This window comes from Geotrypetes seraphini, chromosome 12 (assembly GCF_902459505.1).
Source record: "Geotrypetes seraphini chromosome 12, aGeoSer1.1, whole genome shotgun sequence".
NCBI lineage: Eukaryota > Metazoa > Chordata > Amphibia > Gymnophiona > Dermophiidae > Geotrypetes > Geotrypetes seraphini.
In genome coordinates, this window is record NC_047095.1 from 119928442 (window position 1) to 119955663 (window position 27222).

At 43.5% G+C, this 27222-nt stretch overlaps 1 protein-coding gene across 1 annotated transcript in view; it reads left to right on the forward strand.

The window, feature by feature from the left end:
* SLC44A4 (solute carrier family 44 member 4) overlaps nt 1-27222 on the forward strand; it is a 63813-nt gene that overhangs the window by 16131 nt on the left and 20460 nt on the right. The window contains exons 2-8 of the mRNA XM_033916870.1: nt 10135-10183; nt 11366-11439; nt 21390-21468; nt 23352-23451; nt 25412-25531; nt 26533-26593; nt 27084-27189. Coding sequence (XP_033772761.1) covers nt 10135-10183; nt 11366-11439; nt 21390-21468; nt 23352-23451; nt 25412-25531; nt 26533-26593; nt 27084-27189 — 589 coding nt within the window. The remainder of the gene's footprint in view (nt 1-10134; nt 10184-11365; nt 11440-21389; nt 21469-23351; nt 23452-25411; nt 25532-26532; nt 26594-27083; nt 27190-27222) is intronic.

Below are 27222 nucleotides of genomic sequence, written 5' to 3' on the forward strand. Positions count from 1 at the left end.
CCCCCCCCCCACCGCCTCTTCTGTAAGGTTCAAGTAAATTTTGTTTCCTTGTATGACGCATGGACCAGTCAAGCCTGCCCTGGAATAGAGTTTCTCTTTTTAGTGCCGATATAGTCTCTGGGATGGGCAACTAAGAGGCGCCTTTCCTGTTTTCGGGATCTTTTGTTCTTTCCCCTCGTCCACCCCTTCACCCTCAATTATTCACCGCTTTTCCAGAGAACACGAGCAGGGGATGGCGCTTGCTTTGGGGGACCTGCAGGGCGGGGCCACGTGTTCGGGGTTTTGCGGCCCAAAATATGATAACCCTACCCCTTCTTATCATAATATAAAATATTTTCAAACCCTCAAAATGGGGGAGGGGGGGCACATGGTTCTGATTGCAGAGGAAATATGACAGGAGTCAGCACCCTTCCTCCTGAGAAGACGAAGCATATGGTGTGGGGAGAGCAGGCAGATATCTGATACTTTGGTGTCAGGTCAAAAACGCGCCGGGACAAAGGCGCGCCCAGACAATTGAGCGCAGCGCGGAGGCGCGCACCACTCAAAATTACTGTTTTTAGGGCTCCGGGGGGGGGGCGTGGAGGGGGTACCCCCCACACTTTACTTAATAGACATCGCGCCGCGTTGTGGGGGTGTTTTGGGGGGGTGTGGGGGGTTTTAACCTCCCACATTTTACTGAACACTTAACTTTTTCCCTGTTTTTAGGGAAAAAGTTAAGTTTACAGTAAAATGTGGAGGGTTACAACCCCCAAACCCCCAAACCCCCCATAATGCCGGCGCGATGTCTATTAAGTAAAGTGGGGGGGTTCCCCAACAAAACCCTCCGTCGGAGCCCTAAAAACAGTAATTTTGAGCGGCGCGCGCCTCCGCGCTGTGCTCAATTGTCTGGGCGCGCCTTTGTCTTTCGCACCGTTGTCTATATACCGATACTTTCCCCTCTGCTCCCTCCCCATCATCCTTCTACCTGTAGCCTACATCTACTAACCAGAGCACATAACTAGCAGAATTTATTAATAACTTACTTATCCTATATAATCAAAGTAGGACCTTAAGATCTACACTCACAACCTTCTTACCATCCCCTCATTGGTGGAATACAATATGTCATATATTCAAAATGGAAAGAGCAATAGCAATACAAAGAGGGACATATACTAAATTTATAAAAATATGGGGGCCATTGACAAAATATTGTAATGAATAAATAATTAGATTTTTCTTCTTCTTTTCAATATCTTTTATGAGACACACATAGAGGGGGGGTAGTGAAAATAATTTTTACATAATATGATTTAATATAATATATAATATGTAATATATGATAGAAAAGTAATAGAAGGGTGGGGGGTGGGAGAGGGAATAAAAATATATTTAGAATATGATGTATTAGATATAAAAGTGATATTGTGTATTCATAAATTGTATTTTAATATTTTGTACACTTTATGTAAAACTTGAAAATAAAAAATAATAGAAAAAAAAATAAATAAAATAAAATATGCAATCTAACAATTTTTCAGACAAATATAGAGCAAAATATAGACAGCTGATATAAATTTACAAAATGGACACATTTTGATCACTAAATTGAAAATAAAATTATTTTTCCTAAAAAAAAAAAAAAAAAAGAAACATATCAGTGCAGTGAGGATTACAATTTTCTCTGTTAGCGCCCTCTCTCTTTGGAACACTATCCCAAATAACTTACATGAAAAAACAACTCTTTGCTAATTTTAAGGTGAAATTAAAGACATTTCTCTTCCTCGATGCTTTTGTAACTTAAACTGTCCTTTTAAGGACAACTTAGATCAGTGGTCTCAAACTCACGGCCCGGGGGCCACATGCGGCCCGCCAGGTACTATTTTGAGGCCCTCGGTCTGTTTATCATAATCACTAAAGTAAAATAAAACAGTTTCTTGATCACAGGTCTCTCTAACTATAAATGACAATATTATTATTAAGACTTAGCCAAAAGGAAAGATTTATAAACTATAAAGAGTTTTACCTCATGCAAAATTGTCATTGCTTTAATAAGACATTAATTATGTTTTCTGAGGCCCTCCAAGTACCAACAAATCCAAAATGTGGCCCTGCCAAGGGTTTGAGTTTGAGACCACTGACTTAGATTCAAGAAAGGTTTCTACCTTCAGTTCCCCCTCCCTTTGTTTTTCTTTTCCTTGAGCGTTTTCTTTCTATCCATTATAATTCTAACCCTTCTTCCCTTTTGTTCCTGTTCGTCAATGTCTTTAAAAAAAATGTCATTTTCCTTGGTTTGTCTTTGTTTAAATTGTATTTTAACTGGCGCATTGTTTTGGCGTTTTTGTACACCGCCTAGAAAGCTTGATTGGGCCGTATAAGAAATTTTAAATAAACTTGAAACTTTGCCTGGGGAGTCACTGAATTACACATCAGAGAGGATGCATAAAAATTTCTGCCCTGGGCTTGGGCCTAATTTGCCTGTGCCTTAATCCTGCACCAGAATCGCAAGCGACCAATTGGCTGTGATGTCGCAAAGGCCCGCTCTGCCCGAGCCAATCGGAACTCTTGCTTCAGGTGAGGCTACCCGTAGAGCTGCTTTAAATCTGGCTTCCGGAGTTCTGCTGACCAATCAGCGAGCAGGGTGAGGCGACCCCTCTCCTAACGTGTTACGATATATGGAGAATTGCAGGACCCATTGACGCAAGCGGGAAATCAGAATTCGAGGTCATTCACACCATTCAAGGTCGAGGCTCCTGATAAGAGAAGCAATTCAGAGTTAATTGTTTGATAAGAGATGATGACCCAGCCAGTGTATCATTAACTCATCTGTCGGGGAAGCTCCACTTCGTTTCTATTGGGAAAAAATATTTCTTCACCAAATGATAGGCTGTTATTATAAGCCATGTGTTCGACGCATGTATAAAAAAAATACTCCTAATACAGGGAACCAGTTGTATGCAAATGTGTACAAAATGGGATAGGATCATGCTACGACTACTAATAAACATTCCTATAGCGCTTCTAGACATTCGCAGCGCTGTGCATCAAAACGCAGAAGAGACAGTCCCTGCTCAAAAGAGCTTACAGTCTAGTCAAGACAGACAAACTGAACAAGAAAATGCATCAATACAACTGCATTATGATGTCATCGAGAATTCTGGGTATGACCCAGATGCATTGTGATGTCACTGAGCGTTCAGACAGCTTCTACTGTTACTACTAACCATTCCTATAGTGCTACGAGACATACACAGCACTGTACATCAAAACGCAGAAGAGACGGTCCCTGCTCAAAAGAGCTTACAATCTAGTCAAGATAGACAAACTGGACAAGAAGGGGCACCAACACACAGTGCTCAGATGGGGGGAATTACATAGGGAACAATAAGACAGATATTGGCACTTAGAAGGTGAGTCGGAGTTTGGAATTGAAAGCAGCGTCAAAGAAGTGAGCTTTGAGTCTGGACTTGAACACTGTCAGAGACGGAACTTAATGTACCAAATCAAGCAGTTTGTTCCAGGAATATGGATGTTAGAGAATGACACGGGGATAATTTCTGTCCCCGTCACTGCCCCGTCCCCGGACCACCATCCTCTTCACCGCCCTGTCCCCGCTGTCCCCTTCACCGCCCCGTCCCCGTCTCTGCCATCCCCTTCACCGCCCCGTCACTGTCCCTGCTCTCCCTTTCACCGCCCCGTCCCCGCCTTCAGCGTCTTCTCCTCTCCATCCCCCCACCCCCAGCACCCTTCACGCGGTCCAGCAGCTCCCTCCCGCCCTCCCTCCCTCTTACCTTCTCTTGTGGCGAAACTGGCAATTTGTATAAGGCTTTGCGCTGTATTACAGCCGAAGCCTTGAAGTCGCGTCAGGTTGCCTGCTAGAAAAGTCTCCTCCGATGCAACCGGAAACAGGAAGTCGCGTCAGAGGAGATTTTTCCAGCAGGCAACGCAACGCAACTTCAAGGCTCCGGCTGTAATACAGCTCACATAGCCTTATAGAAATTGCCAGTTTCAACAAGAAAAGGTAAGGGGAAAAGAGGGAGGGAGGGAGATGCATGGCCGGCAGGAGAGGGGGAGCTGCCGGATCAAACGCTCATTCACCGCGCCTGCTAACCATTCACCGCTCCACAGGGCGGTGAATGGCCTTGTCCCCGATTTCGCGGTGACCTTTTCTTTTTTTTGGTCACTGTTTTGGCGGGTTACCCGCGGGTAACAACCACCGTGTCATTCTCTAATGGATGTCTTAGCATTTAGTACGCAATAATCTTTAGCCCGTGGTTCACATGCCTTAATAAAAGGACCCCAAAATGTTCCACCTTTTGAGGTTGGCTGAGGTTTCAGAGCCAACAAGGCCTCGCGTCTCGGCTGAGTAGCACGGGCTGCATCGGGAAAGAGTTGGATTTTTTTTTTGACCACAAAAGTTAGCATCCTTATTACGAAAATATACTTTCATCACCAAAGTTTAATCTAAATCAGATAAGAGCCCTTTTAGAAATAATATCCTGGGAATCTTCCCAAAACGCTGTGAGATTGGGGGTTTCGGGACCACTCAGAACATCCATGGTTCCTTCAACACCCACTAATCTAGTCTTTAAGGACTTATAATATATTCTAGAAATCCAAGTTTCCAAGTTTATTAAAAATTTGTTATCCCCCCCTTGACAAAATTTGAAGCGGTTTTGCATCAGGTTTAAGTACAACGGGTAAACAACCAACAACTTAAAAATGATACAAAGAAACATCAAAAACGAGATCACAAGACTTACAAGACTGATTTAAACAGACGGGCACGAGAGGGAAGGGCAGAACTACAAGAGATTGTAAAAGAAAGAACGAAAAAAAGGGAAAACCAAAAGGACGGGGGAGCAGAGGGTAATGCCGGAAAGGTTGTGCTAACATTGGTTTAAAACAGTGGTCTCCAACTCAAACCCTTTGCAGGGCCACATTTTGGATTTGTAGGTACTTGGAGGGCCGCAGAAAGAATAGTTAATTTCTTCTTATTAAAGAAATGACAATTTTGCAGGAGATAGAACTCTCTTTCCTTTTGGCTAAGTCTTATTATTAATATTGTCATTTATAGGTAAAGAGACATATGATCAAAATGGTTTTATTTTACTTTTGTGATTATGATAAATATACCGAGGGCCTCAAAATAGGACCTGGCGGGCCGCATGTGGCCCCCGGGCCGCAAGTTTGTGACTACTGGTTTAAAACATCCTTAAAAGGACGGTCATACTTTGAAAGCATCTTTAAAGAGGAACGCTTTTAGGCTGGACTTAAAATTATCCGACGTTGCGATCTCTCTTAAATAGGTCGGAGCCGAGTTCCAGAGCGAGGGGGCGGTGACGAAAAAGACGTTATTTCTCATGGTATTAATACGTCTTAAAGAAGGGGTTGCGAGCAGATTTTGGTTAGATGATCGAAGCGTGGGCTGTGGGGAGTGAGGTTTCAGAAGTCTGTTAATAAATTCAGGCTACTCTGCTTTTCGAGTTTTGAATTAGAGAATGACACGGTGACAAAATTCATCACCGTCCCCGTCCCCGCGGATAACCGCAGGAAATAATCCCATGTCATTTTCTAGTGTCTATTTCAACCTCGGTTCTTCTACACCAGCATTCTTCAAAGCAAAGCTTGCGGGTCAGTGGTTGTGGCCATTCATACTCTGATTCTTCCCTCTCTCCTTAAAGAATGACATGAAGATGGTTTCCTGCGGTTATCCGCGGGGATGGGAACGGTGATGAATTTTGTCACCGTGTCATTCTCTATTTTGAATGTCAACAGCATAATTTTGTAAGTAATAAGGTGCTCGATTAGAAGCCAGAAAAGGGGTGACGTATTCAAATTTTTTTGCGTTGAAAATGATTTTGATTTTTTGACTTATTTGTAGGCGCCTAATTTATTACTTAGTACACTCCTCCCTCAATATTCGGGGGGGTTAGGGGCAGAGCCGGCCCGCAGATATTGAAAATTCGCGAATAACTTTTGGGCCAACTCTGACGAACCCCTGCCTCCCTCCCACCTTCCCCCCGGCATCCCGGACCTTACCTAGTAGTCTAGCGGTCTTTTGGGGCAGGAGTGATCATCCTACGCTCCTGCCCCTGCAGATCACTCATCCAAAATGGCTGCTGTGAGTTCCCGTAGTCTCTCAAGACTACGACGGGAATTCACGGCCGCCATTTTGGATGAGTGATCTGCACGAGGCAGGAGCGTAGGAAGATCACTCCTGCCCCAAAAGACCGCTAGACCACCAGGTGAGATCTGGGACATGGGGGTGATTCCAGTTTTAGGAAATTGCGAATAATCGAAATCGCGAGTCCTAAAACCGCGAATCGAGAGTGGGAAGTGTAATTCCCTTATATAGGGCATTACCTTAGTCCAGACAAGAGATAAATAAAGAGTGAATGAGGATATTTAGGGAAGAGTAGTCAAGTAATTTGGCAAGAGAGCGTATCATGCGGAGACGGTAAAAACATTTCTGTACAACAGAACTAATTAGTTTCTCATCAAAGGTGATTCCCATCACTGTTTCTCCAGAATTTTTGAAATTTAAGGATATTGGAGAAATATTGTCTCAATAACACTTCAGAGGATAATAAATGAGTTATAGAAAAGTTTTTAAAAAAACGTAATTTTTCTTGTAGAAGATTGATGAGGGATACTGCTTTTGTGTTTTGTACTGTTTTCTGTCTGGAAGTAGATAGTATATGTTTAATTGTAGCCCTCTTAGGTTTTAGGCGGGAAAATAAAATATTGTGGTATGAGAGAGAGAGAGAAGTTTTATTTTCTGTGTTTCAGCTCTAATCCCAGTTCTGTCACAATTGACCTTCCGTGGAACCTTGAGGCGAGTCACCTGATCTCCTTGTGCCTCAGTTCCAGTCCCCGGCTCTGCCCCTGGCAAGGTTTCTCTATGTCAGATTCCGCAGTCGCATTTCCCCCTGCTGATCCGGCATCTTGCCGAGCTAGGCACAAAGAGTTGACGCTGAACATTTCATGCATGTCTGAAGTATGGGCTCACCACTCCACTGTCTCCTGGGACCAGAGTCTTTCCTGGAAGCGTCTCCGGAGACAGCCAGCACCTCCAGGGGCTCTGCCCTCTCGAGAAGCAAGCCCTCACCTGCCGCAGGGGTGGTATGGTAATAACTGTGCTGGGTAAAGGCTGTCTCTTGGAGCAGTCTCTTACTGAAGAACAGATCACCGTGTGTCGAACACAAAGTTGCACAGAAGAAGGCAGCAAAGGATTCTGGGACTCTTAACGGTAAATTTAGTGTGGGTCCGATGCAGAAAGTCGCACGATACAGCCACGTGTCAATGGCTGAGCACACTAAACTAAATCTTAGGTTTGTATACCGCGCCATCTCCATGGTCATAGAGCTCGGCACGGTTTACAGGGATTGTGAAGAGAAAGGAACTCCAAGGAAAGGGTTAGATGAAGATCGGAGGAAAGAGGAATGTTAAAGAGCTAGGATGTCAGATGAGGAGGGAGTGATTAAGTTTTTGAGAAAAAGTGTAGTTACTTACCTGTAACGTAGGTTCTCCGTGGACAGCAGGATAATCCTGCTGTCCACGGAGAACCTACGTTACAGGTAAGTAACTACACTTTATTCCAGAGCTCGGTGAATCTGAAGAGGAGGGAAGTCCCCAGTTTTCCTGGGTGGGAAATGCCTTTTAATGAGGGGAAGGATAGTTTTGATTTTTGGGTAGGTCTGGTGGTACTAAGATTCGAGGAATTCCAGGACAGTGGGATTAATGGAGGAAGGATGCCGGCATCCACCGCAAACCTGCCAAGCGAATATTCTACGCTGATGCACTAAGCTGATGATTTTGTGAATTCAGAAGCATGAAGAACTTATGCGCTAATCAGGGAATGGCTGCCGGAGGCGTGCGCAGAAATGTTGGCGGGGAAGGCAGCTTGAACTGTGCGCGTGTTGGAGCAAATTGAAAGATTTAGCACGCATCTGCACTCCGGCTGCTCTCTCCTGCCTCTCCCGCTGCCCTCTCCAGTCTCCCCCATGAAAAACCGTAGTTGCGATTTTTCAAGATTCACGGGGGTTCCTGGAATGGAACCCCCGTGAATTTCAGGGGAGTACTGTATCAATTATGTCTTGAATTTCCTTAAAAATGTACTATCACTGATTATTCAGTCTCTCATTGATGTGAACTAGAGAATGACACGGTGACAAAATTCATCACCGTTCCCGTCCCCGCGGATAACCGCGGGAAACCATCTTCATGTCATTCTTTAAGGAGAGAGGGAAGAATCAGAGTATGAATGGCCACAACCACTGACCCGCAAGCTTTGCTTTGAAGAATGCTGGTGTAGAAGGACCGAGGTTGAAACAGACACTAGAGAATGACAGTCTCTGGTATCCAGAGCAGATATTGTGATGTCATAATGCCTCATTCCACCAGTGCCTAAGAGCCAATCACATCAGTGATGTCACAATGGCTTCATTATCCTTGGCTCCCATGAATGGCCACAACCACTGACCCGCAAGCTTTGCTTTGAAGAATGCTGGTGTAGAAGGACAGAGGATGAAATAGACACTAGAAAATGACATGGGATTATTTTCCGCGGTTATCCGTGGGAACGAGAACGGTGATGAATTTTGTCACCGTGTCATTCTCTAATGTGAACCACCTAGAACTAAGTGGTGTGGCTGTATATAAGAATAAAGTTATTATTATTACAGTACTCCCCTGAAATTTGCGGGGGTTCCATTCCAGCCTTGCGAAAAAATTTCTTGCACCTAACAATTTTGCAAAACTGATATTTATGTAGAAACATAGGCTGTGTGGTATTTAGCTTTTTGAATGCCTGAGGCGCTTTTGCGTCCGTTTCTAAGTTTTGATCGGAGACGTTACACCCTGAGGTAGCTGTAGAGTGAAACGCTGGCCACCGTCGGCGTACCGACCATTTAAAGCTAAGTAGTGATAAGATATATTTTTTATCTATCGTTCAGTATTTCGATTTAAGAACTTTTTAATAGTGCAGAGTTCTTGTTATTTCAGGAGGTTTTTTAGCCAATGAGGTGAACGCCTTACCACCGCTATTCCACCATTGTGGAGGTGGGAGGGCCCTTGTCTGAGGCTTTTTCCTCCGTTGATTTCTACATTGAACCTGCACTTGTCTTCATTCCATCTGTAGACAACTTCCATCCGACCATCGTAGAAGTGTCTCTCCATTACAATTGTGTTTCTACTATATCTGTATTTTGTGGTATTTATCTTCCTTCATTTTTCTATCTAGTCTGCCTAACCACGTCATAAACCATCCCCTCCTCCCCCTTAGAAATCCAACACACTTGTCTCAAGCTTTCTTGAAATTTGGATACACCTTTTTGGCCATTGGGAAGCCTTTCCAAGCATTCGCCACCTTTCCCATGAAAAAGTATTTTCTGAGGTTACTTATAATTCATGCACAGATACGAACATAAGAATAGCCTTACTGGGTCAGACCAATGTTTCCATCAAGCCCAGTAGCCTATTCTCATGGTGGCCAATTCTCTAGGACCTGGCCAAAACCCAAAGAGTAGTAACATTCCATGCTACCGATCAAGGGCAAGCAGAGGCTTCCCCCATGTCTTAATAACAGACTGTGGACTTTTCCTCCAGGAATTTGTCCAAACCTTTCTTACATATTTTTTCTGCTCGATCCTCTGCGCAGAGCTGTCTCCACCTATTCTGTCTTTAAAAGTTTCAGGTATGATTAGTACGATCGCGGCAAAAGACCAAACTGGCTTTAAATGCAAAACCTAGCTTTAAATTCTCTCGACTAACCCTTCTGCACCTCTTCGGATGTGGCAGTAAATTTTGTGCTTTGGCGCTCACCTTAAAATGTCTCGTTACTTCTCTGCGTTGCCATGGAATAATTAAGGGCCTCGTTAACCACTCATTATAATATACTGTGCTCCGATGTTCACTATGCAAATTAACGTCAGCACTGAACACCTTTCTTTCATGTGTGTGAAGACCTCTTGGTCACTGCGTGCTTCGGCCCGTGGTAGGTTTCTGCATCTCCCCTTCTGCCGCTGCGTGCATACCTGTCTGTTGCCTTATTAGGGTGTGTTTTGTGTAACTCGGACCTGTAATTTAGGTAATATAGGAGAAAAGAATTGGAAAGTTCCTCCGTGTGTTACCATCTGCCTCTCTGTTTTACAGGGAATCCAGTCAAGTATGACCCGACTTTCAGGGGACCGATCAAAAACAGGTATGTTGCGCAAACCTCTTTGACTGATTTGCGTGATCAGCTGTTCCTGGCAAGAGAGATTTCCATGGAAGTAGAATCCATAGGACAAGGAGCAGACTTATCGGGTTTGCGCGGTGCCATGGGGTATGGCTCCAGAAAAAGGAGGATGGATTGAGAAATCTGAATTTTACTTCCGTTGCTTTCAAGGGAAGTAAAACCCGGATGCCTCGATCAGTCCTCCTTTTTCTGGAGCCATATGGTAACCCTAGCCACGGGCAGGGTTACCAGGTGTCCGGGAAAACCCAGACATGTCCTCGGATAATCGACATCGCTCTGCTACGAGCTCCGGCCGCATCTGGAGGGTCTCTGAGCATGCACGGTTGCTGCATGCCTCTTTGCATGCTCCAGGCCCTCCAGACGTGGCTTTCTGGTGGGCGGGGCTGGAGGCAGAATGGGGTGGAGTCATGTGTCTGGGGTTTTCTTTTTAACCCTAGCCATGGGGATGATGTCAGCAGGTTCCGTGAGATGTTGCCGATTGCGGGAATGATCAATGTCGCACACACCATAACACTGCAGCAATTATACTGTACAGAGGTGGGAGCAATGTAATAGACCTCTCCCCTTCCCCTCTCCAGTCCTATGGCAAGCTGTTTTCTGCACCTGGGAATTGCAGAAGGTCCAGTCTGTTAACACTAAAAGGTAAAGGGGATGGGGCTGGTATAGCACTTTTTCTGTGTGGTTTAAACAACCAAAGTAGTTTAAATATCTTAGAGAAGTACTTATTTTGTATCTGGGGCATAGAGGTATTGAGTGACTTGAAGAATCCCCTCTCTCTCCATTTTCCACACTCCATAGGCTCGCTTAATATGTCTTCCCCTTTCTGCACGCTACCCAGCCTCTCCTCTCTTGCGTACATGTTTATCCCTTGCCAGGAGCTGTGATTTACAACTCGCGATCCTCCCGGGAGATTTCCGGGTGCACCTGTTCCTGGAACAGCCCTCGTAGCTGAGGGAGCACTTCCACCTGCTGGTCATTTCAGGAATCTCTTTAAGTCTCTGGTTGATGTTTTTATCATTAGCCTCATCTCCCTGGGATTACAGACGGCTGTTGCGAGCCCCGGGCAGGGGTCCAGGTACACCGATCTCTTCCTCGTCAGGTGTGCCCCTGGGATTGTAACGTTCTTCTCTGCTTGTGTCCCTGCAGGAGCTGCACAGATATCATCTGCTGTTTGCTGTTCATGGTCTTTCTCATTGGCTACATGATTGTAGGAATCGTAGGTAAGAATATGGTGTTATCCAGACACTAGACGTGTGGGAATCACAGGTGGGGGTTATCCCTTCTATAATAAATGCCTAAGTGAAGGAAAAAAGATCTAAGAACACCACTTGGATGTACTGGTTTTTTTGCACGGACATGGTTGACTGTCTAGAATGCAAATAATTTTTTGAAAAGTCCTGAGGCTATACCGTATTTTCACTCATATACCGCGCACTCGTGTAAAATGCGCACACGGGTATAGCACGCGGGAAACTGTAATTTATATAAAGAAATATTTATATACCGCGCACACCCGTATACTGTGCATGCCGCCCCAACTCTCCCTTCGCCGCCCGACTCTCCTATCGCCCGCCCTGACACTCCTCTGGCCATCCCGACTCTCCTTTCGCCCGCCCCGACTCTCCTCTGGCCGCCCCGACTCTCCTTTCGCCCGTCCCAACTCTCCTCTGGCCGCCCCGACTCTCCTTTCGCCCGCCCCGACTCTCCTCTCCCCCTTGAAGTCCTGTCCCCACCCTGAAAGCCTGATGCCCCCCCCCAAAGTCCGATTCACCCCCCCCCCCGCAGGACCGCTCGCACCCCCACCCCGAAGGACCGCTCGCACTTGCACGTGCACCCCCACCCCAAAGGACCACTCACACCCCCACAGCCTCCCCATCCACCCCCCATCATGGAGAAGCTCCTACCGTTGTCCTGCTGCTTCCGCTGCCAGCGGTCCCACACTTTCTCTGACATCAGAGAAAGGGCGGGACCGCCGGAAGAGGAAGCAGCGCAGACGCAGGGCTCACAGAAGGGCCGGGACCGCCGGCAGAGGAAGCAGCAGAACAACGGTAGGAGCTTCTCCATGATGGGGGGAGTGGGGAGGCTGTGGGGGTACGAGCGGTCCTTCGGGGTGGGGGTGCGAGCGGTCCTGTGGGGTGAATCGGACGTTGGGGGGGGAACTATGTAAAAAAAAAGTTGTAAAACGCGCTCACGCGTATAACGCGCATGGTTTGTAAAATCGTGTATAACGCGCGCGTTATATGCGTGAAAATATGGTAATAGCAATGTTGGATAAATAATTGTGCATAGAGCATTCTGGACCCCTGTTCGTTTACAAAAATTAGATTGCTCTAAGCCTAATAGATGTTGGCATTGTCATCTCGAAGCAGGGACTTTAAGATCATTTATTGTTCTATTGTCCATTTATTTTGGCTTTTTGGAAATCGATTTGGGGCCAAATAAATTGCTTGTTAGAGAATCATGAGGCATTATCGTATGATACAGTTTTATTTGGCATGTCTATGAGAGCTAAGAGCCAAATATCTTCCAACAATAATAAACTTTTACTGATTCTGACAGGAGTTGCCATTCAACAAATAACGTATAATTGGAAAGATTGGAAAAGATTGAATTATAGTTTTTGGTGGAGTTCAGGGTGTCACGTATAAAATGGAAAGAACGTTATCTGTTCAAAAAGGATATTTTAATTAGTTTAAGGATGTGTGGGGGCCATTGTAAATTATTGTAAAGAATAGTTATCATTTTAATCTGATTTTACATAAATGAAAGATTTGGGAGGATGGGGGTAGACTTTTTATTAATGGTTATGAAGAGAATGAATGATTTTATTATATTGTATGTATTAAAAGATATTAGAATGGTGGGTGGGAGGGGGATAAATTTTATTTTGAGAAAATTTGTGGTATTTCAACTGATGTATTAAGTTAATCTGTTTTTATTTTCTGTACACTTGATGTAAATATAAAATGAATAAAGAATATATATTAATTAAAAAAAACAGGATTTAAAAAATTTGAATACTAAGAAGGTGTTTAATTGTTTAGAACACTTATACATGGACAGAAAAAAATTAAATGATCTAAAGTCCCTACTTCTAATCTACAGTGCCAGCATCTATTGGATCGAGTGTTATCTAACTTTTGTAAACGTGTAGAGGGTCCAATATAACAAAAATAACCAAGTTTGACTCATAGATGCTGACCTTGTAGACCTTAATCTCCAAGACCAAAACTGTGGCCACTGAGAGGCAGAAATTGTCTGTCCAATCTCAGTACTCCAAATATCCCTTTAAGACTTGGCCCCAAATTAATAAATTATTAGAAAATCATGTCGGACTCTTATGATACGATATTGTTTGGTACAGCAATGAGAGTTCAGAGTCCGATTTCTGCTAATAATAACAAACTATTATTAATATTGACAGGGGTCGCCATGCAACAAATTACTCAAAACTGGAAAGATTATACTCAATTAAATTATACATTCTGGTGGAATTCAGTTTGCCACATATATAAGATGGAAAAGATGATAGCGTTGCAACAAGGAAAATCTCATAATTTTAATAAAATATGGGGACCATTGACTACTTACTCTAATGATCAGATATCTTAAGCACATGATTAGTCTATATTTGGGTTAGGGTGGGAAACAGATATAATATGGTCATGGAAATATTGATAATATGGGGGGATATTTATTTGTGATATTTATAAGAACATGTGTTTGTAATCACAAGTGATTTGTGAAAATTGTTGTATTATTTTTTAATTACACTTGTTGTAAGAATTAAAAAGGAATAAAGAATTTAAAAAAAAATTAATTAAAAATGTAAAATTTGAAAATGAATAAAAATTATTAAAAAAAAAATAAAAAAAAATTGTTTAGAACACATATGAGAACAGCGACTATTAATAGGGTCGTAACCACGTGAAGGTTTTTGATCAATGAAACAAATCAATAACCACTAAAATCATCAATATATGTGGTGTTCTGAGATCTTTTTTCCTTCACTTAGGCATCTATTATAGACTGCCAACCTGCTGAGGTACTGATTTGAACATAAGTTGGCATACATCTTACACTGTTCTTTTTGGCTATCCCTTCTAACCACCCTTAAAAGTAGGGCTACCGTATTTTTATGGCAAAAAAAAAAAAATGAGGATGTGTGGCCCCGCCCTCCACCCCCGCCCCCACACAGCCTCATCTCCTCAGAGCTTGGGGGTCCCGTCTGGAAGGCCACTGAGCACGTGCGGATGTGATGCGAGATGTGTGACATCAGCTCGTCCCATCTCTGCATGCTCAGAGTCCCTCCTGATGTGGCCCCGAGCTCTGGCAAAATGCCGGGTTTTCTAAAATCCATCCAGACAGTCCTCTAAAAAGAGGACATATCCGGGTAAATCCAGACATGTGGTAACTATTCAAAAGGGTTCTGTGCTCTTTTCCCTCTCTCTAGTATGCTGCCCTTCTGGAAATAAATAACACACTAGGCCAGCGGTCTCAAACTCGTGGCCCACGGGCCGCAGGCGGCCTGCCAGATACTATTTTGAGGCCCTCGGTATTATAAAAAATGATTCTTTATGGAAAACTTGTGCCTTAAGTGTCCAGCGGTTGCGTCCGGCGGTCGCCGTAACCTCATGCAAGCGCTTTCCTGCGTCTGTACACGACGGTGAGGTGGAATACGCGATTGTGAGGCGGAGTGGAGAGGACAATCGCGTACACACACAGGAAAGCGCTTGCGTGAGGAAGTGAGGCGGGCAGCGTTCCAGAACGTAAGGTGACCATTGGCAGCAATGGTTGGAGGCAGTGCAGCTTGCGCGTGTGTCCGGTGCTGGAGGAGGTGAAAGCTGAAGACAGTTGTGGATGCCTCAGTTTCTCATGAAGAATCATTCTTTATAATACCGAAGGCCTCAAAATAGTGGGTCCAAAATCTTGTTTTCACTTTCTGCATGTTGCACTGCTTTCAGCTGTGCTCAGTTTAACAATTGTTTTGTTTGGTTTTTTTTTTTAATTTTTTTTTTTTTTTTTTTTTTTTTTTTAGTTCAATAGTTTTTATTGAATATTATAAGAAATTTACAGAAAGCAGTTCAAACACACAAAATCTGAATAAGACACAATGGTATAGAAAAAGTCCATATCTATAATCATTTACTTACAACCAGATTAATAAAAAGAATCTAGGGTATGCGTAACTGCTAATAGAAGATATATGAAAGGCAGAAAAGCAGAGAGAGTGAAATAAGAGAAAGGGAAAGAAAGAGGGAGAAAAAGAAAAGAAAAAAAAAAAAAAAAGGAGAGATACATAGATAGAGAGGCAGAAGTGTCTACTGGTTAGAATGAACATATGAATCTAAGAATGACCAAGGTGATTTATTTTGCACCATGTTTGTGGAGAGTCGAGAAATCATGTTTTTCTCATATGCATAAGATTCAAATTTGTGATACATGCTCAGAGAGTTCCACCAAAAGGTGTAGTCAAGTAGCGAGGATGATTTCCAATTTTTCAGAATATGCATAAGAGCTGTTACAAACATGGCATCAATGAGTTTAGGTGGACAGTTTGTTTGTGTGAAACAAGGGTGTTGAGAACGAAGAATTACAATGTCCATGGAAATTTTTTTTAATTTCTTTATTCATTTTTTCATATTACAACAAGTGTATCAGAAAAATACATATAATCTTATAAACACACACTTGATTTTCCTTCATGAATACTTTAAGTACAATATATCATATTTATATTCATATTTTTATAATGTTTTAGATAATATGTAAATCATTTTATATGTATGACAAATATAAATAAAATAACCCCCCCCCTCAAGCCCTCCCTTCCTATTTCAGAAAATCTAACCTAATACTTCAAAATGCATTAATTAATTCATACATATTGTGAGGTAAATAAAATAATACCCACCCACATCCGCACTTAACAAATCTCTGAAGATTTGGAGACCATTAGCAGATTTTTGTAATGATTAATAACAATTGTTTATTAATACAGTAGGAAGCCGATTATCCGGACTAACCTCGGCAGAGAACAGTTCGGATACTTGAAAATCCGGATGACTGGACATTCCTTTTGGAAAAAAATCCCACACATTGAGCATTACACGTTGAGCGTCCTGGGGAAGGCTGTTGTGAGGAGTTTTGGCAGGCTTGGGGCATTTAGGTGGTGGCTCAAAGCAAGTTATAGGGTTAGGGGAAAAAAAATAGCTCAGGTCTTAAGGATGGTAATATTTGGTATCTGTGTCGGGGTGTGGGTTCGGTGAGGCTGCTTCAGTCTGGGAAGATGTTTTTGGGGGGGGGGAATGCTTGGGTTTGCGGAAGTTTTCCTGACATTTTTTTTTTTAGATTCTTCTTAAGAACATAAGAACATAAGCAGTGCCTCCGCCGGGTCAGACCATAGGTCCATCCCGCCCAGCAGTCCGCTCCCGCGGCGGCCCAAACAGGTCACGGCCTGTCTGAGTCACCAGAAGGGGCTCCCTTGCCACCTTGGTTTCCCATTGAGTCCTATCTTCCCATCGAAGTCCTAACCCTCCGGTCTTGCACATGCACGACCTGGTTGGATTTCTATACTTATTACCTGGTTAGCTTTCTATACCTGTGTTACATCCCAGCACCTCTCTCAGTATCCCACGATCCCCCTATCCCTCAGGAATCCGTCCAATCCCTGTTTGAATCCTTGTTCCGTACTCTGCCTGATCACTTCCTCCGGTAGCGCATTCCAAGTGTCCACGACCTTCTTGTGTGAAGGGTTTGCTTACCGGCACTGGTTTTTTTTTTTAAATTTAAAATTTATTCATTTTTGAATTCTTACAACAAGTGAATTAAACATATTATAACCAATTTTCGTATATCACTTGTATTTACAAACAATTCATCTTGTAATATAGAATAAATACCCCCCTTTTTATCAATATTCCTAATTCCATATGATATACATTTCCCACCCCTCCCCCACATATCTACTACCCATGTGCTAAGAAGTTTGATCATTAGAATAATTAGTCAATGGTTCCCAATTTTTTTTTAAATTATGAAGATTCCTTTGTTGTAACGCTAACACCTTTTCCATCTTATATATGTGACAAACTGAATTCCACCAAAATGTATAATTTAATTTAGTATAATCTTTCCAATAGGTCTAATAGATGCTGGCATTGTAGATTAGAAGTGGGGACGCTGGATCATTTAATTTTTTTTTGTCCCTGTGTAAATGCTTTTTGGAAACTAATTTGGCCCCAAATTAATAAATTATTAGAGAACCGTGTAGGACTCTCATATGACACTATATTATTTGGTACAGCAATGAGAACTCAAGAGTCCGATTTCTGCAAACAAATTATTATTAATATTAACAGGGGTCGCCATGCAACAAATTACTTACCGGCACTGTTGCGTCCGAGTGGGAAGCACTGCCTGGGCTGTAGTGCCGGCTTCGCGGTTTAGATATAGCCAAACTATTTGTGATTTATGATGTAAAAATTTAAACAATAAAAGAACGGAAGCCAGATAATTGGCGTTCGGATCATCGACATCCTACTGTATATTGATTATGAGGACATACAAGTCTTAACCCTTTCAGGACCATAAGGATCGTAGGCCAATTTTTGTGGTTTTGACGACATTTTTATGGTAAAAAGGGCTTGCAGATGCCAAAAAATTGATTTTTTTTGTGAAATATCTTTTTTTTTTTTTTTTTTAAATCACACTTCTGGCTTATGGACAGTGTGGCAAGTGAATCTTCTCGTCAATCTGGCAACGACGCTAATGAATGAATGTCGGAACCAGTTTGTTTACATAAAGGCAGTATCATATGGAATCCGTACATATCAAATTTAGAACTGTAGACTATCCCAATCAAAATGTATAGGATTTTAAAGTTATGGGACAAATATGTCCCTTGGTCCTGAAAGGGTTAAAGGCAGACAAGGTATGTTCTAAATTCTGGTCAGAGCCAGCCCCTTATATAGGGAATTTGGTATCTTAAACACAAAGAGATTACATGAATGCATAAAAATAGATTCATTATTTCAGGTGCATAAGTTACTTTACCCTTCCATGATAGGGTTGCCAGATTTCCTAATTGAAAAAAAGATACTTGGTCCCGCCCCGTTCTGCCTTCAGCCCTGCCCCCCCCCCCCCCCACCTCCACACGAAGTTCCCCGAGCTCGGGACTGCATCTGCGCATGCGTGAACATTGGAGCGATGACGTCACGCCCATGCATGTGAAGTCATCGCGTTGACCTCTGTGCACGCGCAGACGCCCTCCAGACACGACCCTGAGGCGGGGACTTCCAAAACCCAGATGTCTGGTAACCCTATTCCATGATACTCTTTTTCACTCCTTGACCATCTGGAGGTCTAGTATTTATTAGGGTTATAAACTGGTCTTTATCCAAGACTGACAGTGTTTCTCCTTTCCAGAAGGGCAGCGAAGTAAAGGGGGGTCATACTCGTACATAGTCACTACTAGTTCCAGAAGAATCCCAGCCCAGAACTAGTACCACATTAATAAGTATATTTCTAAGGTTCCAGGAGCCTATAAAAACACCATCAAACGTTTAAGAATAGTTCAAAATGCTGCTGTCCGCCTCATCTTCGGCCTCAAAAACTATGACCACGTTAGCCCCTATTACACTAAACTCCACTGGCTGCCGGTGGAGGCAAGAATCATCTTTAAATTCGCTTGCCTCTGCTTCAAAACCTTAGCAGGCTCTTCACCAATCTACCTATCTGAGCACCTTGAAATTGCTGGCCCCTCTCGTACTCGAAACACCTACCTGTTTTCCTTTCCCTCCCTGAAGGGCTGCCTTTACAAAAAATTCCTCGACCGATCTCTAGCATTCCAAGCGGGCAAATGGAACAAATGCCTCTCAACTCTCATCTCCAATTCCTCCCCCCCCCCTATCAAACATTCAGGAAGTTAATCAAAACCTACCTTTTTGACAAATTCCTTTGATTTATCCACCCTCTCCCTTGCCTCCTCCTCTGACCTTGACTCACCCCCAGACCCATCAACGCCGTATGTAACACTGCTTCGAGGACCAAGATTGCCCATCCCTAATCTAGAAGAAGCATTAGAAGTGCAATGAGGGAGATTAGAGGAAAGCCAAGTCTAAACAGCATGAGTCTGGAGCACCGGGATCAGAAGATGAGAAATGGAATCAGTCTCAACTATTTCTGGACCCAACAGACTGGACAGTCCTGCTTAACTGAAGCTGCGGTGTTGCATCTCTTTCTTAGGGCTGGTAAAAGGCATTGACTGACAGTACCCAAGAAAGGGACTTGGGGGTAATGGTGGACATGACAATGAAGCCGTCGGCACAGTACGCAGCGGCCGCTAAGAGAGCGAATAGAATGCTAGGTATAATCAAGAAGGGTATTACAACCAGAACGAAAGAAGTTATCCTGCCACTATACCGGGCAATGGTGCATCCGCATCTTGAATACTGCGTCCAGTATTGGTCACCGTACCTTAAGAAAGATATGGCGTTACTCGAGAGAGTTCAGAGGAGAGCGATAAGACTGATTAAGGGGATGTAAAGCCTTTCATACGCTGAGAGATTGGAGAAACTGGGACTCTTTTCCCTGGAGAAGAGGAGACTTAGAGGGGATATGATAGAGACTTACAAGATCATGAAGGGCATAGAGAGAGTAGAGAGGGACAGATTCTTCAAACTTTCGAAGAATAAAAGAACAAGAGGGCATTCGGAAAAGTTGAAAGGGGACAGATTCAAAACGAATGCTAGAAAGTTCTTTTCTACCCAACGTGTGGTGGACACCTGGAATGCACTTCCAGAGGACGTTATAGGGCAGAGTACAGTTCTGGGGTTTAAGAAAGGATTGGACAATTTCCTGATGGAAAAGGGGATAGAGGGGTATAGATAGAGGATTACTGCACAGGTCCTGGACCTGTTGGGCCGCCGCGTGAGCGGACTGCTGGGCGCGATGGACCTCAGGTCTGACCCAGCGGAGGCATTGCTTATGTTCTTATGTTCTTAACACCGCTATTTGTAACACCGCTGTACGTAACTTACAGCAAATGTAACTACTCTGTATATGTAACCTAGCTGCAAATATAACTTCAATTTATCATCTAAAATGTAAATTTAACATTACTGAAAATGTAACTTCGCTGTAAATGTACAGTCTCTTCATCTGTTAACCGCATAGAACTTCCATGGTAATGCGGTATACAAGAATAAAGTTATTATTATTATTATTCCACACTCTTGTAGTGGCCTATGCAGTCTCTGTGGTTGCCCTTTTGCACCAGGACACTCTCCCAACTTCAAGTAAGGTATTTTACTAGGATCATCCCTTCCTACGGAAGGGTCACTGGACCAAAGCCAGTTCTGCTTTTGATCAGGCACAAATGAACATAATGTTCCTTCAGAATCATAGTAATATACATAGTAGATGACGGCAGATAAAGACCCGAATGGTCCATCCAGTCTGCCCAACCTGATTCAATTTAAATTTTTTTAATTTTTTTTCTTCTTTTTTTTTGTTCTTGATGATATGATTTAAGATTTTCAAGTGTTACATTGAAATTTAATGGATATATTATTGTACACTTGTTTATGATTTAAAATGAATAAAGAATTTTTTTAAAAAAATTTTTTCTTCTTAGCTATTTCTGGGCAAGAATCCAAAGCTCTACCCGGTACTGTGCTTTGGTCCCAACTGCCAAGCACAGTACCGGGGCTGGGATTTACTTTGATCAGAACCAGGGGTGGAATCTGCACCAAAAGCCTTCCTGTGCAATCCCCCTTCCTTTTGGCTACACATCCCTTCACCTTCACTCCCCTTCCCTCCCCCCAAAATAAATAAATAAATAAATTATCTGGTCATCACAGTGACTGCTACAGACTGTGGATTCCTTTGGATCCTACTAACTGTGGACCCTGAGTCTGCCCAATAGGGGTCGCAATTGCAAAACAGATTCTCCTTCCATCCGCAGTATCCCCAGCCCTGACAGGTCCAAGGAGTGGAGGCTGGAATCGGGATCTGATGTGTGGCGGTACACAGTGCTGCCACGGAGCCACAGGACAGGGCCATAAAAACCATCTCCCTGAACCTAGCAGGTGATCTCCCTTGAAACATCCGTATATGCTTCTCACCTGTAATGTGTCTGCTTGTCTGTGTGTCTTTTCCATCCCTTCAGCATGGATCTACGGAGACCCTCGCCAGGTTATATATCCCAGGAACTCCACCGGCATGTACTGCGGCATTGGAGATAACAAGTAAGACATAAGAACACAAAGAGTTGCCATGTGTGGCACAGTGGTTAAAGCTTACAGCCTCAGCACCCTGAGGTTGTGGGTTCAAATCGCTCGCTGCTCTTTGTGACCCTGGGTAAGTCACTTAATCCCCCCATTGCCCCAGGTACATTAGATAGAGTCTGAGCCTGCTGGGACACATAGGGAAATATGATAAAGTACCTGAATGTAAAACCACTTAGGATATAAGTGGTATATAAATAAATCAATATTGGGACAACAGTGGCCAACCCAGGTCCCAAGTACCTGGCAGAAACCCAAAGAGTAGCAATATTCCAGAGCTGAGATTGTGATGTCATAATGCCTCATTCCACCAATGCCTAAGAGCCAACCTCAGCAGTGATGTCACAATGGGCTGATTGTCCTATATTTCGCTCACATAAGAACGTAACAATTGCCATACTGGGACAGACAAAAGGTCCATCAAGCCCAATATCCAGTTTCCAGCAATAGCCAACCCAGGTCCCAAGTACCTGGCAGAACCCCAAAGAGTAGCAACATTCCAGAGCTGAGATTGTGATGTCATAATGCCTCATTCCACCAATGCCTAAGAGCCAACCTCAGCAGTGAGGTCACAATGGCTTGATTGGCCTATACTTGGCTCACATAAGAACATAAGAGCTGCCATACTGGGACAGAGTGAAGGTCCATCAAGCCCAGTATCCTGTTTCCAACAGTGGCCAACCCAGGTCCCAAGACCCTGTAGCTCTGTGACTGGCACCACTTCCAATTTGCCTGTCCGGATTTACACCTGGTGTCAGTTGGTGTAACTCCTCTTGCCCAAAGTTGAGGGCGGATCCCGACACTATGTGCTAGTCTATAAAGAGCGCCGATCCTGGCACGCCCATTATAGAATACCATTCAGGGCAGAATTTTGAGACCCACATAGGGAATTTCCCCTGTAATGTACAGAATACTGTAAATCACATGCTTCCCTCCTCCACGGAGGCACCTGCACTTCCATGTCTATAGCTGGATGCCGACAGGTTTAGGTGCATTGATCCTGGGCTACCCTAGTGTCCTATAACAGACCTAGGCATCTTGGTTCCATTCTAGAACAGAGAGCTGCATGGGAATGGGGACTGAAGGCATCCCACAGGGATGGGAGAAGTTGCCGTGGGATTCCCGCAGGAGTGTAGTCAAAATCTCTGGTGACTCCAGAATGAGGCTTGGAATGCACTGAGAGAGGCAATTGGAGCACCAGAATGAGATTTGGAATGCTCATTGGAGGCAGTTGGGGTTGGAAGGAAATGTAGGGATGTGAATGAGTAAATTATAGGATGGAATGGGTTTTGGTGGGTACATGTTAGATTCCATTGGAGAGTGGTGGGGATGGCTGAAATTTCTGTCCTTCTACAACTCTCTATTCTAGAAGAGGCTTCTACCGCATGACCTTAGAGCTTTGAAACAAAGGCATTTAGATGTAGAATCGCCCCACCCAATGTAACTTGTATAGCTTTTTGTCAAATTCACCCCTGGGGGGCTGCAAACTCTGTGATCCCTACTGGATGCCACAAGGAGAAGTGTCTCGAGCGGGAAACGTGCTCTGTGGGACACGCCCTCTAGCACTCCTGCCCCGCCCATTGCATTGCAGCGAATCAGGGGAGGCGGTGGACGAGGTACAATTTTGCCATCCTGGGCGGCCACGCCTACCTTGCTGCGGCCCTGGCTATGGTTTATGCTACTTACAGGGTAGGGGGGAATAGTTGTAGGGGGTCATTTGAGACGGTTTGTTGGGATGTGTAGTGCTGCGTGTGTCTTTAAATGACTCTGTCTGTCACTTTTTTAACCGTCCTTCTCCCCCACTTCTCTCAGCATCACCTTACATTTTTTTCACTGTGCAACAGGGGGAAGCCCTATCTGCTGTACTTTGACCTGCTGAAGTGTGTCTTGGGGACGAATGTCATGGCGGCGGCCCTCAATGGCATGCAGTGTCCCACTACGCAGGTAAATATGTCCAACCTGAGGTGAAACCCTTAAACCTCCTATTCCTCCCCCTCTCACCTCCTCTCTATTCCCTTGAGATTGTTCCTCCTATGGCTGCTTCTCTCTCTGCTACAGCAAAACGCTGGATAAGGGCTGGCATTGGGGGTGGGCAAGCAGGGCAATTGCCTTGGGCCCCCCCCATCACAGAAGACCCCAAACCAAGGGTTACCAGATTTTCCCGAAGGAAAATCGGACCCAGGGCCACGCCCCCATGCCCACTCTGTTCCGCCTGTGTCACGCTGTTCCGCCCCCCCCCAGCCTCGCCCCCAGATGGCATCCACGCCTGCACGGACACAACGCAATGACATCACACTGGTGTCCGTGTGAATTTGTCACGTTGTGTCACGTTGCACGATGCCCCTTCCTGACCCGATTTTCAAAACCCGGACAAATTGCCAGACATATTACTAATACCTGGAAAAATTATACTAATCTTAACTATACATTCTGGTGGAATTCACTATGTCATATTTTTAAGATGGAAAGAGCAATTGCTTTGCAGAATGGGAACTATAATAATTTTATAAAGATCTGGGGGCCGTTAGAAAGATATTGTAATGAGTGAACATCATTTTCCTTTGATAGATATATGTACACATTGGGGGGGAGGAGGGTGGTTATGAAAAATTTTTACTAATTAATGTGTTTAGAACATATTTATGATATGTTTGAATTGTAATAATTGAGGAAGGGTGGGAGGGAAGGGTTATAATTTTTATGTTATTATGATTACATGAAAATGAATTTCAAGTGTTATATTGTAGATACTGATGATATATTAATGTACACTTGATGTCAGATTTTAAAATGAATAAAAAGGAAAAACCATCTGGACCCATGGACATGTCCTTGAAAAGGAGGACACTTTCCGTGGAAATCTGGATTTCTGGCAACCCTACCCAAACCTGCCTGAAGTTGAAAAAGGGACAGCCTGAGGGCTTTGAGGGCTCCCTTCTTAGCTTCTGTCCTGGGCCCCATCGTGTCTAGCACTGGATCTTCACTGGATGAATCTTTCATGTTGAAGGATGCGGTTTTAGGAACTAACCTCTCAAAACAAAAAAATATTTATAGAAAAATACATCACCTGAAATGTTCAGCCCTCAGAGGAATAAAATATAAGAGATTACCTGAAACTTCATTTACTTATAAAGGAACTGTGTGGCGCGGTCTTCCCCTTTCAGTTGTTTCTTAAGCGTGAATAATTTCAGAGATTTTTAACCTGAAAGTGAACTGTGTCCAGTTTTATATGATTTGATGTTGAATATGTTATGTGGTATTGATTATTGTGTCTGTAAACCAGTTTGGACCTTTTATTATGGGGATAATCGTGGTATATAAGGTGAGCCGTAGTTACAGAACCTATAAGGTGACCCGTCAATTGAGCGCAGGACAAAAGCGCTCCGACAATCACCTGCAGGACGTATGCAGGCCGCCGGTCCCGCTGCTATAAACCCGCAATGCTGGGTGTGTGTGGGGAGAACCCCCCACTACACTGAAAAACTCCTAAACTATGAAAACTGAACAGAAAATGGAAGTTTTAAGTGTACTTGGGGGGGGTTTCACCCCTCCAAACCCTCCCCCCTAACGGCAGCGTGAGGACTTCTACATGTATTGGGCTCCCCACCATGCCCCCCCCCCCCTCACAGCGGTAATGTTACCGGTTTAAAGTGGCGGGACCGGCACGCATACATCCTGCACGCCAGTGTCCAGCGCGCTTTAGTTAAAGAACTGGTATATAAAACTCAGATTAAGTTAAAGGATACCTGAGCTCTCTAATCACAGATATATGTCTCTTGTATGTTGGTATTTTTAAAAAATGTATTTTATTAAATTTTCCCCTTCTTTCCTAAGATGGTTCCCCAGGTTTGAATTTTCAGATGTTTCCTCTCTGATTTGCTGTTTCCCTTCCCCTCTTCCCCAGATCTGTGTTGCCTCCTGCCCCGAAAATTTCAACTGGATTAGGCCAACATTTGGAAAACCTGACAAGGTTTTTAACCAAACGTTCTGCCAACCCCAAATCGACCTCAGCACCACCAATTTGGTGAGTCCTTGGACACGTGAGAGGGGTTGGGGGAGGAGGGTAAACTGCAGCAGATATGAGTTGGGTAAAACACATCCTGAGCTTTGTAGTCCAGTGCTGTTCTGCAGTAACAATCTGTGCAAGTTTCCGAATTTAAAATTTGGTTAAACGCCTATCCAAATACTAGGTGTCTTACAAAAAAATAAGAAATAAAGGGAAGGACAAATTTAGAAACAAGAAAATACATTCAAAATTTGAAAAAATATTAAAAACACATAACACATATATTAAACAAAAGGAAAGGGAGTAAAACTACAATAAGTTATAGAAAAGAGAACGTAGATGGGAAACACAATAGGGCTAAAAGGGAAAAGTTTCTTAGTAACTGCAACCTTTGAAAATAGAGAGGGGAGTTCAATATTCAAATGCATCTTTGGATAAAAAAAACATTTTAAGGCTCCTTTAAATTTGTCTGGGTTTTGTTCTACTCGAAGATGAGTTGGCGAGGCATTCCAAGTTGTAGGTGCATTTATTGAGAATATTGTTGTCCGGCGAGTGTTTATGATCTTTAACGAGGGGAACCCAAAGCATATGTTGATTGGAAGATCTTAGAGATCTGGTAAGACTCGTACGGAATGAGAAATTTGTCTACAAAGGCTGGTTCATTGGTTTTTAAATATTAACAAGGCGATCTTGTAGGTTATTCTGTGTTGAACGGGTAGCCAATGGGCTTTCTTTAAGAGGGGAGTAACGTGATCGTGTTTCTTCGTGTGAGTGATTACTTTAATAGCTGTATTTTGTATTAACTGAAGACACCTAATGTCTTTCTGACAGATTCCCTTATATAGGGAATCGCAATAGTCTATTTTAGAGATCAAAATGTTCAGTGAAGATGGTTCCAAGATTTGTGCCAGTGATCTAATCATTCTGAGTCTGTGTAAGACAAGTAATAAAGTGATGTTGCCCTTCTATGTAATGACACCGTTCTCCTTCTCTCTCTCTCTCCCTCTCTCTCTCTCCAGAGTGTCCTAGAGATTGCACAACAGGAACTCTGCCCAGTCTTCACGATTCCCTCCAGTCCCTGTAAGACCATAGTGCCGAGAAGACCGCCATCAGTGTAAAACGCCAAAATCTTTGTTTCTGCTAGTTGAAAGGATGGAAATGGTTTTTAAGGGTGCAATATTCAGTGCTGGGGCATGCACAGCTCTCGGCACTGACTAACTGGGTATATCTGCTGACTCGGAAGTTAACCAAGCATCACCCAATATTCAGGTTGGTGACCAGTTAACTCGCCACATAAAATTAAGACAGCTGTTCACTGTCTTAACCTTTTTGTGGTTGCTTAGCTGGTTAGCAGTAATTTTCAGTCAGCTGCGTTGACCCTTTGACCTGGCAGTAACCTGTTCGGTTAACTGAACTTGAGTATTGGCTACTGGATCGGTCAGTGGGGTATAACTGGTCAGGATCTTCTCCTGTCCGGTTAAAATCTTTTTCATACCCTGCTATACCTATTTATATAGAATTTTTTTTTTTTTTTTTTTAATGCAAACAAAATTTGGGTTTCTTTTTCCAGTTTTCAACCGGTGCTTTCCCAAGAGTAACCTTGATTATCCGCTTGAATTCACCACAAATAATATCATGGATAATGCAACGAAAGAGAACGTCACTGGAGCCTTCAAGTGAGTGCAGAATGTGTAGGAGGAAGAGGGCAT